Raw genomic sequence first — 18,500 nt, 5'->3', positions numbered from 1 at the left:
CAACTTATGTTCATAATAGTGCAACGTTCTTTTAAAACAATGCAATTTTATTTTAACGGTGCAACTTCATTTTCATCTTTTTTTTCTATAATATTTTATCTTTATTTTTTTTCTTACTTTTTCTATAATTTTTTTTTGTCACCCCTCTCTGCCAATGGCGACGACATCGCTAAAGATCCTCGGCTTCGAGGCTGCAGCGCCGCAGTGACCTCCACGGTATCGGCGTCGGCGAAGATGCGTTGTTGTCGGAGACGGCAGAGGAGGAGGGAGAGGGAGAGGACGAGAAGGGCGGGGAAGGGCGAGAGAGGCATCGTCGTCGGAGACGGTGGAGAAGAGTCGGAGAGGAAAAAAAAAAAAAGTCACGGTGCGGTCTCGGCGTGGTCGGAGGTGAGGAATGTGGGGGGTGCGCGGATGAGGGAAAGGGCGAGGGCAAGAGCATGACGGTGAGAAGTGAGGCGGGTCGTTTCCGCCTACGCCTCTGCCTCAGCTGCTTTTTTCGGCGAGAGAAAAAAAAATGAACGAGAGAAAAGAAGAGGAAAGAGAAAGAGTAGATTTTGGTCAGTTTGCTGAAAATTTGGACCGAACCTATAAAATCAAAAAAGACGGCCTAATTTTAAAAAGTTCAAAATTTATGAATTTCTTTTGCAAACTGGCCTTAAAAAAATTATAATTTTTGAGTAAAATGATTGTAGATCAAGCCTTCAGCGAGATGACAGATGAGATGATTTACTTTTTTTATTTAAAATTTTATTTTTATTTATTTATTTTTTTGTGTTTTTCAATTATTGAAACGAAGAATCCGGAGAGAAATAGTGGGGCCCACACTTGGTCGGTTCATGCAAATCATTTGTCTGTAGACAAAAGTGTCTACCATGTCACCTGTAGACCCGCTATTCGCAAGGCAGCAACCTGAATAGCTTTTTCTCGAATAGGTCCGGTCTATAGACCAGGTTCACGTAAACCTTTTATCCTCTTCCCATGCCTATGAAACTTGGGCCCACAATGGCCCACGTGGCACAAACGTCAAAAAGGACCAGAATAATCTTGGGACTTTTGCAAATATACCCAGAATATTCTAGAAAGTTATTGGATTTCCTTTTTCTCACAGTGAGAGTACAAATATATATATATATATATATATATATATATATAGAGAGAGTTGAGCTAGAATACTATCGGTAGTAAACGAGCAATTTTACTATCGATTTGTTTTCGATGATAGAACTTTCAAATTGACGATCGGCTCCGTTGAACATAATCTATACCACTTGAAGTGTTTAGAAATCAAATTTCAAATCTTTTCGACATCATTTGCCTAATGATCAAAGGGTTTCAAAATTTATAATTTTAATGGTCGATAAGAGGCGTTTTCTCGTTTAACGGCGTAAAGATATTCAAATCAATTAAATTTTTGTTAGAAAATTTTTTAAACTATTTAAAACAAGATCTATACTCTTGATCTTGATTACAAGACTCCTATTATCATTTTTTAAAGAGTATTCATTTTCAGCCATTCATTTTTCTGTTCACTTGATGGGTAAAAAAACAATATCGAAAGTGCGTGAAATTTAATTTCTAGGTAGTTTAAATGGTTTAGATCATATATAATGGAGCCAATTGTTAATTTGGAAGCTCTATCATCGAAAATAAATCGTTAGTAAAACGGCTCGTTTACTACCGATAGTATTTTAGCTCAACTATATATGAATTATGCTACTATACTATCAATAGTACCAAGCCATTGGTACTATTGAGATTTTGGCCGTTGGATGAAAGGATGTGCGGTTAGGATAATAGTGGTTCCTGGTTAAATTGATAGTGATCCCCTAGAGTTGAGTGGATGGTTGGTTTAATAGTATAATCTAACGGGTGTAAATGATCAAAGGGTAGATCTAATGGTAGAAAACTCAATAGTACCAAGAGCTTGGTACTATCAATAGTATAGTAGCCGGACTCTATATATATATATATATATTGAAATATTTCTAATAATATCAATTCATTAATATTATTAAATTTTCGATCTTGGATGAAGCAATTTGCGGTTAGGATGATAGTGATCCTCTAGAATTAAACGGATGATTGGTTTGAATAATATGTGATCTAATGAATTAAAAATGATCAAATCAATAATCTAACGGTTAAAAAACTTAATAGCATCAAGTGCTTAATGTTATTATAAGCACCCCAGTACAGCTTGATGCTATTAGAAGCACCCAAATAGAACTCTCTCTCTCTCTCCCTCTCTCTATCTCTCTCCATGTGGAGTTGGTTTTTGCACCCAAATAGAACTCTCTCTCTCTCTCCCTCTCTCTATCTCTCTCCATGTGGAGTTGGTTTTTGCACCCAAATAGAACTCTCTCTCTCTCTCCCTCTCTCTATCTCTCTCCATGTGGAGTTGGTTTTTGTGCTTTTAGAAGTACGATAGTCTTTATGCTATTAAATTATTTTTAATACAGGAACTTTCATATCGAGTGCCGACGTTTTAGACATGAGTATTTAAAGTATTACTAAAGAAAATTTCGTAATTTTTTAGTAATCAAAAGAGTTCAAAATCGACGGCTTAAAATTTTTTTTACAAAAATTGATGATACGATACTAAAATTTTAGATCAAAAATATTAATACTAAATTATTTTACCAAAATTTTACGTGATTTGAATATTTTTATATCTTAAACTTGCAAATAACTCATCACAACCATTAAAATTATTGATTTGAGCCTTTTTACCACTAAATAAATAATATCGAAAAATTATAAAATTTATTTTTCACCTACTTTAATATTTTAGATTAAATTTAATAGAGTCAATCGCCAACTCGAAATTCTCAGTATTGAAAATAATTTGATAGCATGAAAGCTAATTTGTTTTTAAAAACACACAAGCACTTTTATTATTGTCACATCATTGATCACAAAATTTTTTTAACATCACTTTTATATTAATAATTTATTAATATTTAACTAATTAAATTAGATTATAGAATTCGATTGTAATAACAAAAAAATATCTACATTAAAAATTATTATAATAATTGTTGAGCCAATTAGACGCGGATGAGATTTAGGTGCGAATATTTCCTTCAAAAGCATCTATTCGGTCGTGTATCGGGAGCATCGGAAAAGTGTATCGCGCCAATTAAAGGAAGTTACGGTAATCGCAAGCAGTTACATGCGGTTCCGATCGGCTAGAAGTGGTCCGGAATATGAGGAGATAGTGGCCGATCGTGTAAGAACAATAACTGACCGATGGGGCTATCTATAAATAGTGTAATAATACTCCAAAAAGGGGTCTTCGCCCCTGCACACAAAAGACCATCTTTATTTTCCTGCACCTTTCTTTCTCGCGTTTACTACTTAGAGTAGTTCCTGTAATTTAGCATCCTGGAGTCTGTCTGCCCTTTGGGCATCACTCTGTTGTAAACTAAAACCCTTTTTTCTATACTTTTTCCGTTCTCTTTCAATAGAAGGCAGTGTTCGGCTCTTCAGGCTGACCAGCTCTTGTGCTGTATTAGCCATTCGGCTTATTTCTTGGCTGAAATTCTTACTTCTCTTATTCATTCGGTTCATCCAGCCGAACCAAATTTGCTGTAGAGGTTTCGAATCCGGTTGACCCGATCCCTCGTCAGCCGAATCGCTTGACCAATCGAAGGGCGCATATTTCGAGGGTCACTATCCACAGAGTGCTCTTCGAGGAGGATTTTTGACCGGGTCAGAAATTGTAGATTTCGGTTACCAACAATAATAAATTTAAAGTTTAAGTACAAGATTATCAAACACTCCCATAGTTTGAGGACCATAAAGTGTTTTTTTCTTTTTTGCCTTTTCTTCCTCTTCTTCAGGGAATATTGAAACAAGCATCTAAATTTGGTCCCCTTCCTCCTACTCTCTCACAGCATCTCTCCACTCCAACACTCCATTAATTCACCATTTTTTTTTTTTTTAATCATTCCCAATCCCTAACCCTAATCCCCTTTTCCTCTTCTTCTTCTTCTTCCCCAAAGAGGGGCGTCAATGGATTCAAAACCCTAGCTTCCCCCATTCCGATCATCATCTTCTTCGTCGTCGTCGTCGTCGTCGTCGTCGTCCTCCCATGTCCCTGGCGCTGGGGCTGCCGCTGCTGGAGTGCGTGTACTGCCTCGCCTGCGCGCGGTGGGCGTGGAAGCGCTTCCTCCACAGCGGCTGCGACGACAGCGCGACGTGGGGCCTCGCCTCCGCCGCGGAGTTCGCCCCCGTCCCGCGCGTGTGCCGCCTCATCCTCGCCAACTACGAGGACGACCTCGCCCGCCCCCGCTTCCCCCCGCCCGGCGGCTACGGCCTCGACCCCGCCCTCGTCGTCCGCCGCCGCGACCACGCCCAGACCCGCGGCCGCGTCTCCCCCTACCTCATCTACCTCGACCACCCCCACGCCGACATCGTCCTCGCCATCCGCGGCCTCAACCTCGCCGTCGAGAGCGACTACGCCCTCCTCCTCGACAACCGCCTCGGCAAGCGCAAGCTCGACGGCGGCTACGTCCACAACGGCCTCCTCCGCGCCGCCGCCTGGGTCCTCGACGCCGAGTGCGACGTCCTCAGCGACCTCCTCCGGACCCACCCCGACTACACCCTCACCTTCGCCGGCCACTCCCTCGGCGCCGGCGTCGCCGCGCTGCTCGCCATGGTCGTCGTGCAGAACAAGGACAAGCTGGGGAACGTCGACAGGAGGCGCGTCAGGTGCTACGCCATGGCGCCCGCCAGGTGTATGTCGCTGAACCTCGCCGTTCGCTACGCCGACATTATCAACTCCGTCGTCCTCCAAGTATGACCTTTTGCATGCTTTTTATTTACCTTTTTGAACTGCAAACTAAACCAGGGTAGTGCGCGGTCATTCTCGACGCAGTTAAATATAATCTAGAGCATTCGAGAAGTTGTGGGTTGTGGGTGGTATGAAATGAACGACCTTCTAAAAATAGAAGATCGAGTAGCTCAATTCAAGATCGGAGTTATTGATCTTCATCTAGATAGTGAATAGAATTTTCTAGCAAAGTTTTAATGAATTCCGATTCTTCTATACTAGTAGCTAAACTAGGAAACGCCACGTACCGTTCGTTTAAATTGTCAATTTTGATATCTCTTGATACAAGGTATATGATATAAAAAAAATTCATGAAATTCGATTTCTAGAATGTTTAAATGCTCTAAGTTATGTTTAACGATAAAAGCCATCATTAAAAATGACTTATGAGAACGTAGACGATCATACTAATAGTAGTATAGCAGCCAGACACTTGCAAATTATATATTTGTAGGAGCAGGGTATGGGCAAAATGTAGAATGTTGGAGCTCATCGTATCCATTATTTGACCGAGCAACGAGAGAATTAACAATATGTTGTAAGAAAATCCGAATTTGAGAATTCCGTATCGAAGATGGTTTCTTTGGAACAACATTTTGATGAATATATCACGGAATTTGTCGACAAAAAATTCCAAATGTTTTATTTGCGTCTTACATGGCAAATGGAACCTAGTCATCTAGTTTTGGTATACTTCAATAAATGTTCTCCGCCGTTGTTCTTATATCAGCTACATAAATAATTACTTTCGCGCTTTTTTATGTAATAATGGAATATTTTGTTGTATGTAGTGTCGCAGTCGAGAATGTGTGTCTCTTTACTGACTTGATAAGAATGGATTTTGTTTTCTTTTTTTGACAGGATGATTTTTTGCCTCGGACAGCTACTCCTTTGGAAGATGTTTTCAAGTCAATCCTCTGGTGAAGTAGTGGCATTTCTCTATTCGTTGTTTTTGTTTTCAGTATAAGTTTTATGCAGAGTCCATTGAACACCTTAATATGATTTTTCGAACTAACTCATGTCCGACCTATTGTTGTACAAAAATGTACTCACCTAACTTGACTCAACAATTCTCTACAGTTTGCCATGCCTGCTATGTCTAAGATGCATGACAGACACATGCATACCAGAACATGTCATGTTGAGAGATCCAAGGAGGCTTTACGCACCGGGTCGGATCTATCATATCGTGGAGAGAAAACCGTTCAGGTATTGCAATTAACCGATTCAGTTGCATTGCCCTTTCGGAATTTGACCTCTTGTCCTTTCTTTGTACTCTGGTATAGCTCATGGTTTCTCGATGAATTAAGGTCTAATGATTGTTCTAACACTTTCCTAAATTGCAGTGTGTACACCCATTTATATGTCACTTACTCGTGCATTTTAATTCACATGATTGTTGTAATTCACGTCTATTATTTGGCATGAAGGAAAATGCTGTTTATTTACCATAATCTATATTTTTATTGAACAAAAATTATTCTGATTTTTGCTGAATATACGAGCCGGGAATCAGTGAATACTGCAGTGATTTGAGAGTGATTAATGATCCTTAATCTTTTTTCTCTCTTCAGTTCTCTAGAAGATGTCATTTTTTACATTACAGCAAATTATTCAAAGCTTTTCAGATATGGCTCAACATCTACATATTTGTATGTATTCCCTGCTAGAGTTAAAATTTTCGCCCGTATCTCCCAAAATAATCCATTTACATATATGCACATCAGCTCAATTATCCATGACCTGAGAATGCTTAAATGGAAGGGCATATACACAAATACTATATCATTTAAAAGCACAGCTGCAAATTGAGCACTTTAGCTGTATCTTTAAGCATTAGCTTTCGGCATATTTGATGTTAACTTCTTTTGGCACTCGCGATTTGCTACAGGTGTGGAAGATACCCCCCAGTTGTTAAAACAGCTGTGCCGGTTGACGGCAGGTTTGAGCACATTGTTCTTTCCTGCAATGCCACGACCGACCATGCCATCATCTGGATTCACAGGGAAGCCCAGAAAGCATTGGATGTAAGCATTCTTTATCTTCTTGCGGCAAAAAGTTGAATTTTATTTGCTCATTTGGTCTTAATGTTTTTATAATTTTTGCTCATTTGGCCTTAATTCCCTCCCCCCCACCCTTCAAGTTTTGTATGGTAAACTGTGACATCCCAAGGCTTGAGAATAGTCCTACATCGAGTAGTTTTAGCTAGATGTGAGGGTATATAAGCTTGAATAGGCTAGACACAATAATTGGACTATAGCAGATTGGGCTAGTGGATTGGACCAAACAAGTTTTTAGGTCTAGAGTACGTAGTTAATTGAGCCGTGGGCTAAGTGATAGGTGGCCCCCCGGGGAGCAGGTCTTGATAGTTTGGTATCCGACATCCCAAGGCTTGAGAATAGTTTCACATCGAATAGCTAATGATTAGATGTGGGGGTGTATACAGTAACTGGGCAATAACATTTTGGGCTAGTGGGTTGAGCCCAACAAGTTATTAGGTTTAGAGTAAATAGTTAATCGAGCCGCAGGCGATGGGTGACCCCCGGGAAGCAGAACTTGACACAAAGGATTCTAGGGAGTAGCAGCACTTGTACTTTTTTGTTTTTGGTTGATTCGCAACAAATTCATGCTTTGTCGAAACAAAACAAGATCTGGGAACTACAGAGCTCGCAAATAATCCACTCTTTAAGCGCATAGAATTTGAAACAATAATAATAAAAAAAGAACCAAAAAAAGGTAAACAATGCCAACACCAGTAAACTTTGCCGCAGTTAAAATTATAGAGCAAGGTAGGTAATTGGGACAAAGGGTAAAGTTCAGGGTCGAAGTTTCTCAGTATTTTCTGTATGTAGTTGATGCTAGAAAAGGAACGAATAAAAGAAGTGCCGTCGGAACAACGGATGGAGCGGGAGGAGACGCTGCAAAGGGAGCACGTCGAGGAGCACAGGGCGGCGCTACGGCGGGCCGTCTCGCTGGACGTGCCCGACGCGCGGTCCCCGTCGACGTACGGCACGTTCGACGAGAGCTCCGTCCGCGGGGACGGCGAGTCCGCTTCTCCCTGCTCGCCGCGGGAGAGCCGGCAAAGGATGACCTGGGACGAGCTGATCGATCGGGTGTTCGAGAAGGACGAGTCGGGGCAAATGGTGCTCCGGCAATCGATCCCTCCGAGGGGATCCTGATATAATAATGTAAATTACTCAGCAGGTATTATAGTTTTTTTTTTTTTTGTTTTTGGGGATCTTATTAGTAAATACCCCACATTAATATATCTTAGAAGGGGATTTATTACTAGATAGGTTTTTTTTTTTTTTTTTTTTTTTTTTCCCCTCTCTCTTCACGTTCTCTCTCTCTGTGCCCCCTCTCTCTCTTCACACCCTCTCTCTCTCTAACCCCTCTCTCTATCTCTCTCTCTCTCCCNTCCCCTCTCTCTTCACGTTCTCTCTCTCTGTGCCCCCTCTCTCTCTTCACACCCTCTCTCTCTCTAACCCCTCTCTCTATCTCTCTCTCTCTCCCCCTTTCTCTCTCTCTCTCTTCCTCTCTCTCCTACACTTTCTCTCTCTCCACACCCGCCCCTCCTCTTTTCCTCTCCACTCGATCTCTCTCTCTTCCCCACTCTCTAGATCCCCTCTCACCCCTCTCCTCGCGGTCGCGGGCGCGGGGCTTGAGCGAGGGCGGGCGCTGGCGCGAGCGGGAGCCCGAGCGAGTGAGCGCGAGCCGAGGGGCCGAGGCGCGGGCCTTGGGGGCCGGCGCGGGCACGCGGCGGGCGCGGGCGGGTGCGCGGGCCGAAGCGGAGCTAGGCGAGCCGCCGCGGACGCGGGCGCCGGTCGCGAGAGGTCGGGGCCGCGAGTAGGCGCGGGCGCTCGCGCGCAGGTTCACCCAGTGTGGGTGGTCCGGCGCGGGGCGCGGCGTGGGCGAGGGTGGGCGACGGAGCGGGCGGGCACGAGCGGAGGGGCGGCGGCGCGGGACGCGGACACCTCTCTCCCCCTTTCCCCAGCGCGAGCGGGCGGCGCGAGCGGTCGGCGGCGGGAGGCGGAGGCGCAGGCGAGCGGCAGTGGGAGGCGGAGGCGCGGGCTCCGGCGCGGGGCGCGCGAGGGTGCGACGCCGGTCGCCTATATATATATATATATATATATATATATATATATATATATATATATATATATATATATATATATATATATTATATATATATATTATACTCTTGGAGCAGCTCTCTTTGCTAGATCTTCTTTTTGGTCTCTCTCTCTTTGGTAAACAAGAGAGACGAGAGAGAGAGAGAGAGAGAGAGAGAGTGGAAACAAAGTTGAGAATGGATTGGAGGAAGGGAGAGGAGGAGAGGAGGCGGCATATGAGATTTCCACAAAGGATGCTGCAGCTCGGGCATCTCTTATCAGTTCATGCAAGAGGTCGGTGAAGCACCTCTCACTCTCATCTTTTTTCTCTTTTTTTTTTTCTTTTTTTTTTTCAAACAACAGTAACTTAAGTCTCAAACCTCCTGAGTTTTAACGCAATAATAAATGGGGTTTTTTGTTAGGAAATTAAACAAATTGGCAAAATATTTTTTTTTTGTCATTGTTTTTAGAGTTTTGATTGCGATTTCAAATTGTGCGGGTTATATACATCTCTCTCATTCTCTCTGCATTTGATGAAATATTAGCAAAAATTTTTATATATGTTAAACTGCTAATTATTATGAATGCTAATAAATACGGTAGAAACTATGAAATACTATTTATATACTTCTGTGTAGAGTTGTTTTGCTATCGAAAGCATAAGGCAGTCGGTATTTTCAACTTTTTAATTTTTGGATAAAAAATTATAAGATCAGACAATAATAGTCCCCTTTAAATTTGATTGGTCTTGAATAATAATATTTTACAAAAGTTCAAAATAAGAGCAAAATTACTATTTTTTTTTAATGTAAAATTAACCTTTTTTCTAAATTTTTTTGTTTTTTTTTGTCTCTTTTTTTAATTGTTTTCTCTTAATTAATGGAATAAAAAAACACAGGAGCGTGGGACGGCCCGCGGTGTGGCGCGGACAAGCTGGAGCGCGGGGCGCGGCGGACAATGCTCTTTTTGCTTTTTTCCCTCTCTCTGCTCGCTTCAATTTTCAAATTATTTTTTATTCCTCTCTATTTAAATAATTTGTTTTATTTTTTTTCAGCTCTTTAATTTTTTAGAATTTAAAATTTAAAATTAGATTTGAAAATTAAAAATTTAAATTTAAAATTTTAAAAATAAATGATAACAACGTAAATACAGAAATATATTAGTTTGTTCAAAATATTTTAAAAAATGCGCAAATCTTCTGCAGCGAAGCGCGGGCCTTCACTAGTGTCATTAGTTTCAGAGAACAGACGAAATGTAAAATGCATCAATTTTTTTATTTAAATTTTTACCCCTCAAACCTCTACTGCAGCAGCTTTACATTTTGTAGAGGATAAATTACACTTTTGGTCCTCAAACTATGAGGACCAAAATTTTAATTCGTTGTAATTTTTTGTTCGAACTTTTTAAATTGTCGCAATATAGTTCCACAATCTAATTTAGTTGGCTGAATACTAATGTGTAGTTAATTTGCAAGTGATGTAGTAGTGTTGTGATAGATGATGCCATAAAAAGTAAGATGTAACCTTATTTTCATGTTAGGGATTCTTTAATATATTTAGCTAAAACTTAATTCCAACTATTTATAAAGTTCGAACAAAAAAATCTAAAGAATTAAAGTTTGAGCATAGTGTAACTTAAATTTTTGTATATTAGAACAATTTTAACACCATGTTCTACCACTGCAAGACCATCTAATTTTCGTCTGATGCAGTGCATGTTTGGACTGGAACAATTTATCTGCTTGAGAAGCAGAAGTCAAACGTTTGATTCAGTGCTTTTTTATATAACTCTAACTGAGCGACGCTTCTGCAAATCAATTTTTTTTTTTTTTTAATCTCGATACATTATCGATGGTTGAATCATTGATAAGTGTTTTACATTACCATGACTGAAATAGGAAGTTAATATTGTTCGAGGGTCTGATTAGTTTGAGTAAAACTATTTTAAGAGCATTAATAACATTCGGATTAAAGTAGTTCTTCCTAAGATTCTCTATAAGCCTGCAGTCGCTTTTTTCCTAAGCTTGAATTTAACAAGCCTTATTATCTGTCTAGTAGTTTTCAAACTCTGCAGGTGCATGACATAAGAAATGCCATGTAGTGCTTTCTTTTTTTTTTTTGAGAGAGATTGGTAGCATGCTATCCGTTTCGTTTATTTTATTTAGAAATAAATTTAGCTGAAAATGTGAATCAACTAGGATTCGAACTTGAAACCTCGGGTACTGACTACCATGCCTTTTGCCACTTATAAGGATTATTTTTGGACCAACCCATCTATGAATTATGTGTATGTACAAAATTTGATTTTACCAGAAATCAAATTCATGATGAAATTTCGTCGAATGCGTGATCAAATTTCTTATAACTTTTTCTCTTCTAAGTTATCTCATTCAATTTCACTAATACACATGATAATTACTAATCCATGCCACCAGACTTACACAAATGCAGCATAAATAGCAAATAATTTCCCATTATTTCTCAATCTTTTCATTAGAATCTAAAGCATCACCCTCCGCGAACCCATCGATAGTGTAGCTAACTTTCTCAAACCTCCCTTTCTCAATATTATGCCTGAATTTCATGTAATCCTTGCAGAGAAAAGGCCGGTAAATTCTCCGTTCCTCCTCTCCGATGACTTCATCAGGTGCAAGTACTAACTTCTCATCTTCAAAGCACCAAAAAAAGGCGAAAGATAAGCAGGTGGTCGGTTTCCTTAAGACCGCCCTATGCGCGGACGATCGCATACGACCGTTGGTCCACGCCTGCATCAAATCTCCGACGTTCACGATGAGAGCCCCCTCGCTTCCCTCGATCTCCACCCAACCCCCTTCTTGAGTTCTTGCTTGAAGCCCACCAGTCTCATCTTGGTACAAAATTGTTATGCAGCTCATGTCAGTGTGCATTCCAAGCCCTTCGACACCTTCTACTCCATCGATATCATTTGGTGGTGTGTAGTGATTGATCCGAAGATATCCGTGGCACTGACCGAACTCCGATTCGTAGTATTTAGTCTCGAGGCCATCTCCTAAACACTTTAGAAGGATGTAAACTATCTTCTTGCATAGGTCCATCATCTTGCTTCCATATTCTTGAAGAACTTAATTCGCTATTCATACATGAAAAGAAGGGTTAGTTACAAACTTAGAAACATATGGAAAAAGAGTAGATGTACCATAATTCCTCGTTCGGTGTTTCAAAGAGGGCGTCACTCGAGCTCTTTGCCGACGAAAAGTAGTCAGGGCCAGAGACACGGAGGGTCTCGAAGAAAGGGGACGCTATGAAGTGTGGAGTGTAAGTGTTGACGGATGTGCGAGGGCTTGCTTTGAGTTTGGTGCCTAAAGGGAGGTTGAAGACGTCGAGAGAGATGGCACGGAGTTGCCGGTAGAGGTCAGTTGAGATGCCATGGTTGGAGATGTGGAAGTAGCCCCACTCTTTGCATGCTTTGGAGAGGGAGTTGAGGGTTGAAGGGTGGAGGGGTTGTGAGTGGTCTAGGGTGGGGAGTTTGAGAGTGTTCTTTTGAAGTTCTTGCATCTTCTCAAGGAGAGAAAGAGATAGAGATTGGTTTGATAATACACATGGTATTGCATCTACATATATATATTTGCAGAGAGATGTTATAGGTAGTAACTCTTATCGATCTCTCTTATATCTGCTGACGTGTTGGTTCACGCTGTGCAAGTCAATCTGCGGATAACACATCAGTAATGCATAAGTGCAGTGTTATAGGGTAATCGTAGCAATCCTAATATCTATTTATAACATAGAGAGAGAGAGAGAGGTTTTAAATGAATGATTCAATGGTAGAGCTTGAAATAGCTAACTTATAAGAAGTGCTTCTCATCCATATGGCTTTTAATTTAATAAATTCATGATTTAGGCATAGGGTTTCATGTGGATTCTTATGGGAGTGCTCAACTTGTCTTACTCAAGGTGTCCAAAATACATTTTTATACAAATTGTGGTGATCTTTGTTTTTAAATAAGAATACAAGTTGATTTAAATCCAAAAAATTAACATATGTTTCTTAAATTAATTCCTCATTGTCACAAAAACATCAGCTCACAACAGTCCTCTGAAAAAGTCAATTTAGTTTTTCATTTGGTTTAATTCAGAAGAACAATTACCAAAATCTGTTAAATCTTCCAGCTAGTATAACACATCGAAGTTTAACTTGAGATTAAATTAAAGCTTAAATTATATAATCGACGTTTTTTTTCTACTGCTTCTGTCGTAGTAGAAAACAAAATTTTTACGCTATACTTAGTTTTCATTATTTGGGGTGTAGATTTATTTGCTTGTTCTATCAACTTTAAATACTGAAGCAGAAGCTCTTATATTTACTGATGAATCAAAACTATAGTACTAAAAAATTCTCCATCTCTATGTACAATACATCAATCATATGTGGATTTCACATAAAATAATTAAACAAAGAAAAATTTGCTTGCGATGGTACATCATATTCAGATAGCTATTGATTTGGACCCAAAATATTAGTAAATGAGAGTCTTTTTCATCTAAAGAAAAAATAAACATGTAAAATGAATATTAAATTGAGCTTATGTTGGAGTTGGTACATGAATTTTGATACCTAACTCTTGGTGTTGATGTGTATATTTTGTTTTTTAAAAAAATGAAGAAAAAATCATGCGCTCTTTTTGAAAATCGCTGAAGTCGGCGTCGACTTATCCAACTCTGCCGAGTTCAAGCAAAAAAAAAAAAAAAAAAAAAAAAAAAAAAAAAACCTACCTTCGCCTGTTTAGAAAAGATGGACGGTCGTGATTTCTCAAAAACAGTTGGGCGATCACGAGCGCTCGCCTATAAACTCTTCTCTTTGATTGCCCCCCCAAAACCCTGTAATGTGCCGGACCTGTTAGCAACCCTCAATGGAGATGGATGGCTAACCGGGATGATGGCGTGACCAACCTGATCCCAATCGCGATCCGATGAGACCTCGGATTGAGGAGCGTGAATTGGGAGATGATGGGAATGAGAGAGACAGAGAGAGATACAGAGAGATGAGGATAGGGATTAGAAGTAGAGAAGAGAGAGGAGAATTAGGGAGCTTAGAAGCAAAGAAGGATTTAGAGAAGGATTGGGGAAGAAGATAAGCAATATTTCATTTCATCGATACCTTCCAATTACATCCTATTAGCTATATATATCCCATACAGCTTGTACTGAATTGAAATTAAACTATCCTACGAGGGCTTAACAGCAATTTGACATAAAATGGGAATTGAGGCCTGATGGGTTGAATCTGGTTGCTTGTGGGCCTCGGGTGGGCTTGTTTGGTCCGAAACTACATGATAATCGGGTAAGCGGTTCGCGGGTCCGCCTACTCCGCACTATCCACAACCGGGCGGGGCTTGGGTCCGTGTTTTACGCCCGATCCGGTAATCCGACCGCCCGCTACCCGCTATCGAGTTACCTCTTCCTCCGCTCTCGTCCCCCGCCCTCCAGATCCTGCAGAAGCCTCCGCCCATCTACCTCGATCCTCCCTCTTCTCCTTCGGAGCACCCAGGATGCCCTAGTCCTCATCGGAGTTCCACCCGAGCACCTTCCCGCCGTCCCGCTTGGCGCGCTTCCTCCTCTCCGACCGGCTGCCGCCCTTATTCTCCATCTTAACTAGTAAAACTGCTACTTTTACTACTCTCCCATACTAACTCCTATTACTACTATTTCTACCATTTATTCAGGGTTGTTACAAACCCTAAACCCTAACCCTAACCCTAACCCTAAACCTCGCCTCAACCCCGTTAATGGCGAAGCCCTCCGCCGCCGCCGCAGGAGGTGGCGGCGCCGTAACCGCCACCGCCGCCGGCGGGAACCTCGTCCTCGTCCTCGACTACGGCTCCCAGTACACCCACCTCATCACCCGCCGCATCCGCCAGCTCTCCGTCCTCTCCCTCTGCATCTCCGGCACCTCCCCCCTCTCCTCCATCTCCGACCTCCGCCCCCGCGCCGTCGTCCTCTCCGGCGGCCCCCACTCCGTCCACACCGACGCCGCCCCCTCCTTCCCCGACGGCTTCCTCCGCTACGCCGAGGAGAACGGCGTCCCCGTCCTCGGCATCTGCTACGGGATGCAGCTCCTCGTCCAGAAGCTCGGCGGCGTCGTCGCCGTCGGGGAGAAGCAGGAGTACGGGAAGATGGAGATCGCCGTCGCCGCGGATGCGGGCGGCTCGGGGCTCTACGGCCCCGATGCGGCCGGGGGGCATCAGACGGTGTGGATGAGCCACGGGGACGAGGTGGTTCGTCTCCCGGAGGGGTTCAATGTGGTCGCGAGGAGCGTCCAGGGCTCCGTCGCGGCGATCGCGGACCCTTCGAGGAAGTTCTATGGGCTTCAGTACCATCCAGAGGTAAAATGTCGATAATTGTGTTCCTTAGGGTAAATACTTGCGTTTCTTTCGATAATTATATCGATTTCTTGTAGATCTTTTATACAGTAGTAGGAAGAATCAATTTTGCCCTATTGTAATTGAAACTTAGCGAAAATAAACATGAGCGATTGTTCTTTGTCGATTTCTTGTATGAAGAGAAATAGCTTTTGGATTAAGCACTTTTTGGCTAAGTGATGTATTAATGCCTTGTTGGGTTGTTTGTTTCACTTTCACGTGTTTGTTGAATACGGGTGAATTTTCGCTTCTAGTATAGTTTGATGTAACATACTTAAATGTTCATAAATTTATGGCTTCTTATATATCTGGAGTTGAGCTAGAATACTTGTAGAAGTGTAGCACTATCCACATACTTCTAAGTTTTTTTCACTCTTGGATCTACAACAACCCATCAAGATATCTTTTTTGTTGTTTAGTTTCTCGAGTCCGACAAGATATCTCTTTTTGGTTGCTCCTTCAATGTTTCGACAGCATTTTTGTGTGTGAAATCGATATATTGTGCTACTTATCCCCAAGTGAAACTTATTGGTCTCAAAATTCTTGGTGGAAGTCGGTGATTTATGGAGAATTTCCATGGGCCAGCATTATGTTATTTTTCGGATGCCTAAGTGTGGCAATACTTTTGATGCCTCATTATGATGTTCGTTTCTTCGAATCGTTGTAGGTTACTCATTCGACACAAGGAATGGAAACACTGCAGCATTTTCTTTTTGATGTTTGTGGGGTAACTGCTGACTGGAAGATGCAAGACGTACTCGAGGAAGAGATCAGAGTCATAAATGGGATGGTAGGATCCGACGAGCATGTCATTTGTGCGTTATCTGGCGGAGTGGATTCAACTGTTGCAGCGACTCTCATTCACAAGGCAATTGGAGATAGGCTGCACTGTGTTTTTGTTGACAATGGTTTGTTAAGGTAACTCAGTTTTTACTACTTTATCGATAGAAGAGTGTTCATCACAGATTTGATCTAATAAGGTGTTTTCTGTTTCATAGGTATAAGGAGAGAGAGCGGGTGATGTCAACCTTTGAGAGAGACTTACATCTGCCCGTTACTTGTATTGATGCATCTGAGCAGTTCCTCAGTAAGCTAAAAGGTGTCAAAGACCCGGAGATGAAAAGAAAGATAATTGGTAGAGAATTCATTGCGATTTTTGATGATTTTGCTCACGAGTTAGAGCAGAAACTAGGGAAAAGACCTACATTCTTGGTTCAAGGAACTTTATATCCAGATGTGATAGAGTCGTGTCCACCCCCTGGGAGCGGGAGGACCCACTCTCACACAATCAAAAGTCATCACAATGTAGGAGGCCTTCCAAAAGATATGAAGCTGAAGCTTATCGAGCCCCTTAAACTCCTTTTTAAAGATGAGGTTTGTCCGTCTATTTCCACACAACTTTTATCATGTTTAGTCTAAAAAGTTCGCACGAGTGAACTAACATAATGTGAATTTTTTTTTCCATGTTAGCTCTTTGGAAATTCAAAAACTGCTATACTCTGTATTTTTATTTCTTTGTAAGGTACGGACACTGGGAAGCATATTAAATGTACCCGACTCATTTTTGAAGAGACATCCATTCCCTGGACCTGGCCTTGCTGTTCGTGTTTTGGGTGATGTTACGGAAGGAAATGCCCTAGAGATTCTTCGACAGGTGATATTACACATCAGAAGTACAAAGTCGTCTATTGCAGCAATTCGACGTTTAAATTTTTCAATTTGATTTCCTCAGGTGGACGAGATATTTATTCAGTCAATTAGAGATGCTGGCCTTTATGATTCAATATGGCAAGCCTTTGCTGTGTTTTTGCCGGTGCAGTCAGTTGGAGTTCAGGGCGACCAACGAACTCATTCTCATGTGGTGGTTCTTCGAGCGATTACTAGTGAGGATGGAATGACTGCCGACTGGTGAGTAATATTATAGTTCTTTTGAGAAATGTCAGTTTTCTATTCTTTGCCTTTTCTACTACATAATTGTTACCTTTAATTCATCTATTTATATGTATTTATACTTTTGATAAACGTCAAAATGGTTCCCGACGATCGCGCATAGAAAAGGAACAAGAAGATGCTTCAATAGGATCTGCATAATACTGTTCAGATAGATAAACGTAATCTAACTTTCATTGACAGTGTGAGAGATATATGCATGATAATCAATGTTGGCTCTTGCGTTGCTTTATCATTTAACGTTAGATGATGAAACAGGGTGGTAGTCGATTCAGCAGGAGCTGTTACCTAAACTACTGAAATGTTTGCGGTGATTTATCTCATCCTGATAGCATATTTCGTAGCCTTGGTAATGCGTACTACTGATGACTCGTGAAATTGCTAATTTGACCTCTGGGGTTGTTTCTTTTCTGCGATGCCTGCTAGTCCTAAGCCCACTGTTCCATATCTCCGCGCCACTTCCGAATGCTATCATCATGGTTATTTTGATCTCTCTGCGGTTGTTCACTCTTCAATTTTTTTCTAGGTATTACTTTGACCAGAAGTTCCTCGTCGACGTGGTTCGAAAGATCTGCAACAATGTGCGCGGCGTGAACCGCGTGTGCCAGGATATCACGTCGAAACCACCGGCCACCGTCGAATGGGAATGATTAGTAAGAAGAGAGAAGGAAGAAAAGCAATCTTTTTTCCTTCCAAATTATTATTTATTCCTCCTATTAAGTATGAAGCTGCTGAATATCTCTGTAAAGTAGGACAAGCTCAAAGATTCGGAATATATGCTGCATTTAAATCAAGCAATAGATGAGGAAGAAATTCTTGTAGCACATTATAGAATTATGAATGTTTATTGGTGATTCAATTTAAGATCATTGACGATCTTCACCTTCTTTTTCCATCTTATGTATTAGCTGGAAGATTAAGTTTGTTATCACATATCTTGAGATTGAAATGGAATCCTAATTTTTTGGTCTACTGTTTGGTCTGTTGGATATCAGGAACATGCTAATTGTGTACTTCAGTATGAATTTTATAGCTCATAAATTGTTGTGTTTATACTGTGGTGTTTGGATTCCGGGAAAAATCCCATAAAATGGTTTTTAGTTGGATTTTTTTTTTTCCCGTTTGATTCTCAGAAAGAAACTAATTTTTCTTAGTATTTTTTTTTTTTTCAAATTTGATGGAGAGGTCTTCTTTTTGTTTTTCAGAG

At 41.1% G+C, this 18,500-nt stretch overlaps 3 protein-coding genes across 4 annotated transcripts; 2 read left to right on the top strand and 1 right to left on the bottom strand.

Annotated features, from left to right (window-relative positions):
* LOC109712346 lies at positions 3,790-11,179 on the top strand. 2 transcript variants are annotated; one of them, XM_020235866.1, is made up of 5 exons: positions 3,790-4,798; positions 5,696-5,754; positions 5,915-6,043; positions 6,726-6,861; positions 9,845-11,179. In XM_020235866.1, exons 1-5 carry the CDS (start codon positions 4,094-4,096, stop codon positions 9,974-9,976), a joined length of 1,161 nt encoding a protein of 386 aa, XP_020091455.1. In that variant the 5' UTR covers positions 3,790-4,093; the 3' UTR covers positions 9,977-11,179. The 2 variants fall into 2 exon arrangements, with proteins under 2 accessions (XP_020091455.1, XP_020091454.1); XM_020235865.1 differs by lacking the exon at positions 9,845-11,179 and adding an exon at positions 7,687-8,038.
* Positions 11,383-14,571, bottom strand: LOC109713268 (gibberellin 20-oxidase-like protein). The gene is made up of 2 exons (XM_020237269.1): positions 14,509-14,571; positions 11,383-12,046 (listed from the first exon to the last, which is right to left on the bottom strand). The coding sequence occupies exons 1-2, from the start codon at positions 14,569-14,571 to the stop codon at positions 11,420-11,422; spliced, it is 690 nt and encodes a 229-aa protein (XP_020092858.1). The 3' UTR covers positions 11,383-11,419.
* On the top strand, positions 14,303-18,265 carry LOC109712345 (GMP synthase [glutamine-hydrolyzing]). Its single transcript, XM_020235864.1, has 6 exons — positions 14,303-15,307; positions 16,011-16,261; positions 16,342-16,717; positions 16,866-16,997; positions 17,076-17,251; positions 17,820-18,265. Exons 1-6 carry the CDS (start codon positions 14,711-14,713, stop codon positions 17,941-17,943), a joined length of 1,656 nt encoding a protein of 551 aa, XP_020091453.1. The 5' UTR covers positions 14,303-14,710; the 3' UTR covers positions 17,944-18,265.

This window comes from Ananas comosus, linkage group 7 (assembly GCF_001540865.1).
Source record: "Ananas comosus cultivar F153 linkage group 7, ASM154086v1, whole genome shotgun sequence".
In the NCBI taxonomy this organism is placed as follows: domain Eukaryota; kingdom Viridiplantae; phylum Streptophyta; class Magnoliopsida; order Poales; family Bromeliaceae; genus Ananas; species Ananas comosus.
This window is presented reverse-complemented; position numbering and strand designations above follow the sequence as displayed.

Coding starts and splice junctions, on each gene's coding strand:
- LOC109712346 (XM_020235865.1), top strand. CDS start 4,094: ATGTCCCTGGCGCTGGGGCTGCCGCTGCTGGAGTGCGTGTACTGCCTC. Junction 4,799..5,695: donor TCAACTCCGTCGTCCTCCAA/GTATGACCTTTT, acceptor TTTTTTTGACAG/GATGATTTTTTGCCTCGGAC. Junction 6,862..7,686: donor AAGCCCAGAAAGCATTGGAT/GTAAGCATTCTT, acceptor TTCTGTATGTAG/TTGATGCTAGAAAAGGAACG.
- LOC109713268 (XM_020237269.1), bottom strand. CDS start 14,571: ATGGAGAATAAGGGCGGCAGCCGGTCGGAGAGGAGGAAGCGCGCCAAG. Junction 12,047..14,508: donor CCAAGCGGGACGGCGGGAAG/GTGCTCGGGTGG, acceptor ATAGCGAATTAA/GTTCTTCAAGAATATGGAAG.
- LOC109712345 (XM_020235864.1), top strand. CDS start 14,711: ATGGCGAAGCCCTCCGCCGCCGCCGCAGGAGGTGGCGGCGCCGTAACC. Junction 15,308..16,010: donor GGCTTCAGTACCATCCAGAG/GTAAAATGTCGA, acceptor GAATCGTTGTAG/GTTACTCATTCGACACAAGG. Junction 16,718..16,865: donor AACTCCTTTTTAAAGATGAG/GTTTGTCCGTCT, acceptor TTTCTTTGTAAG/GTACGGACACTGGGAAGCAT.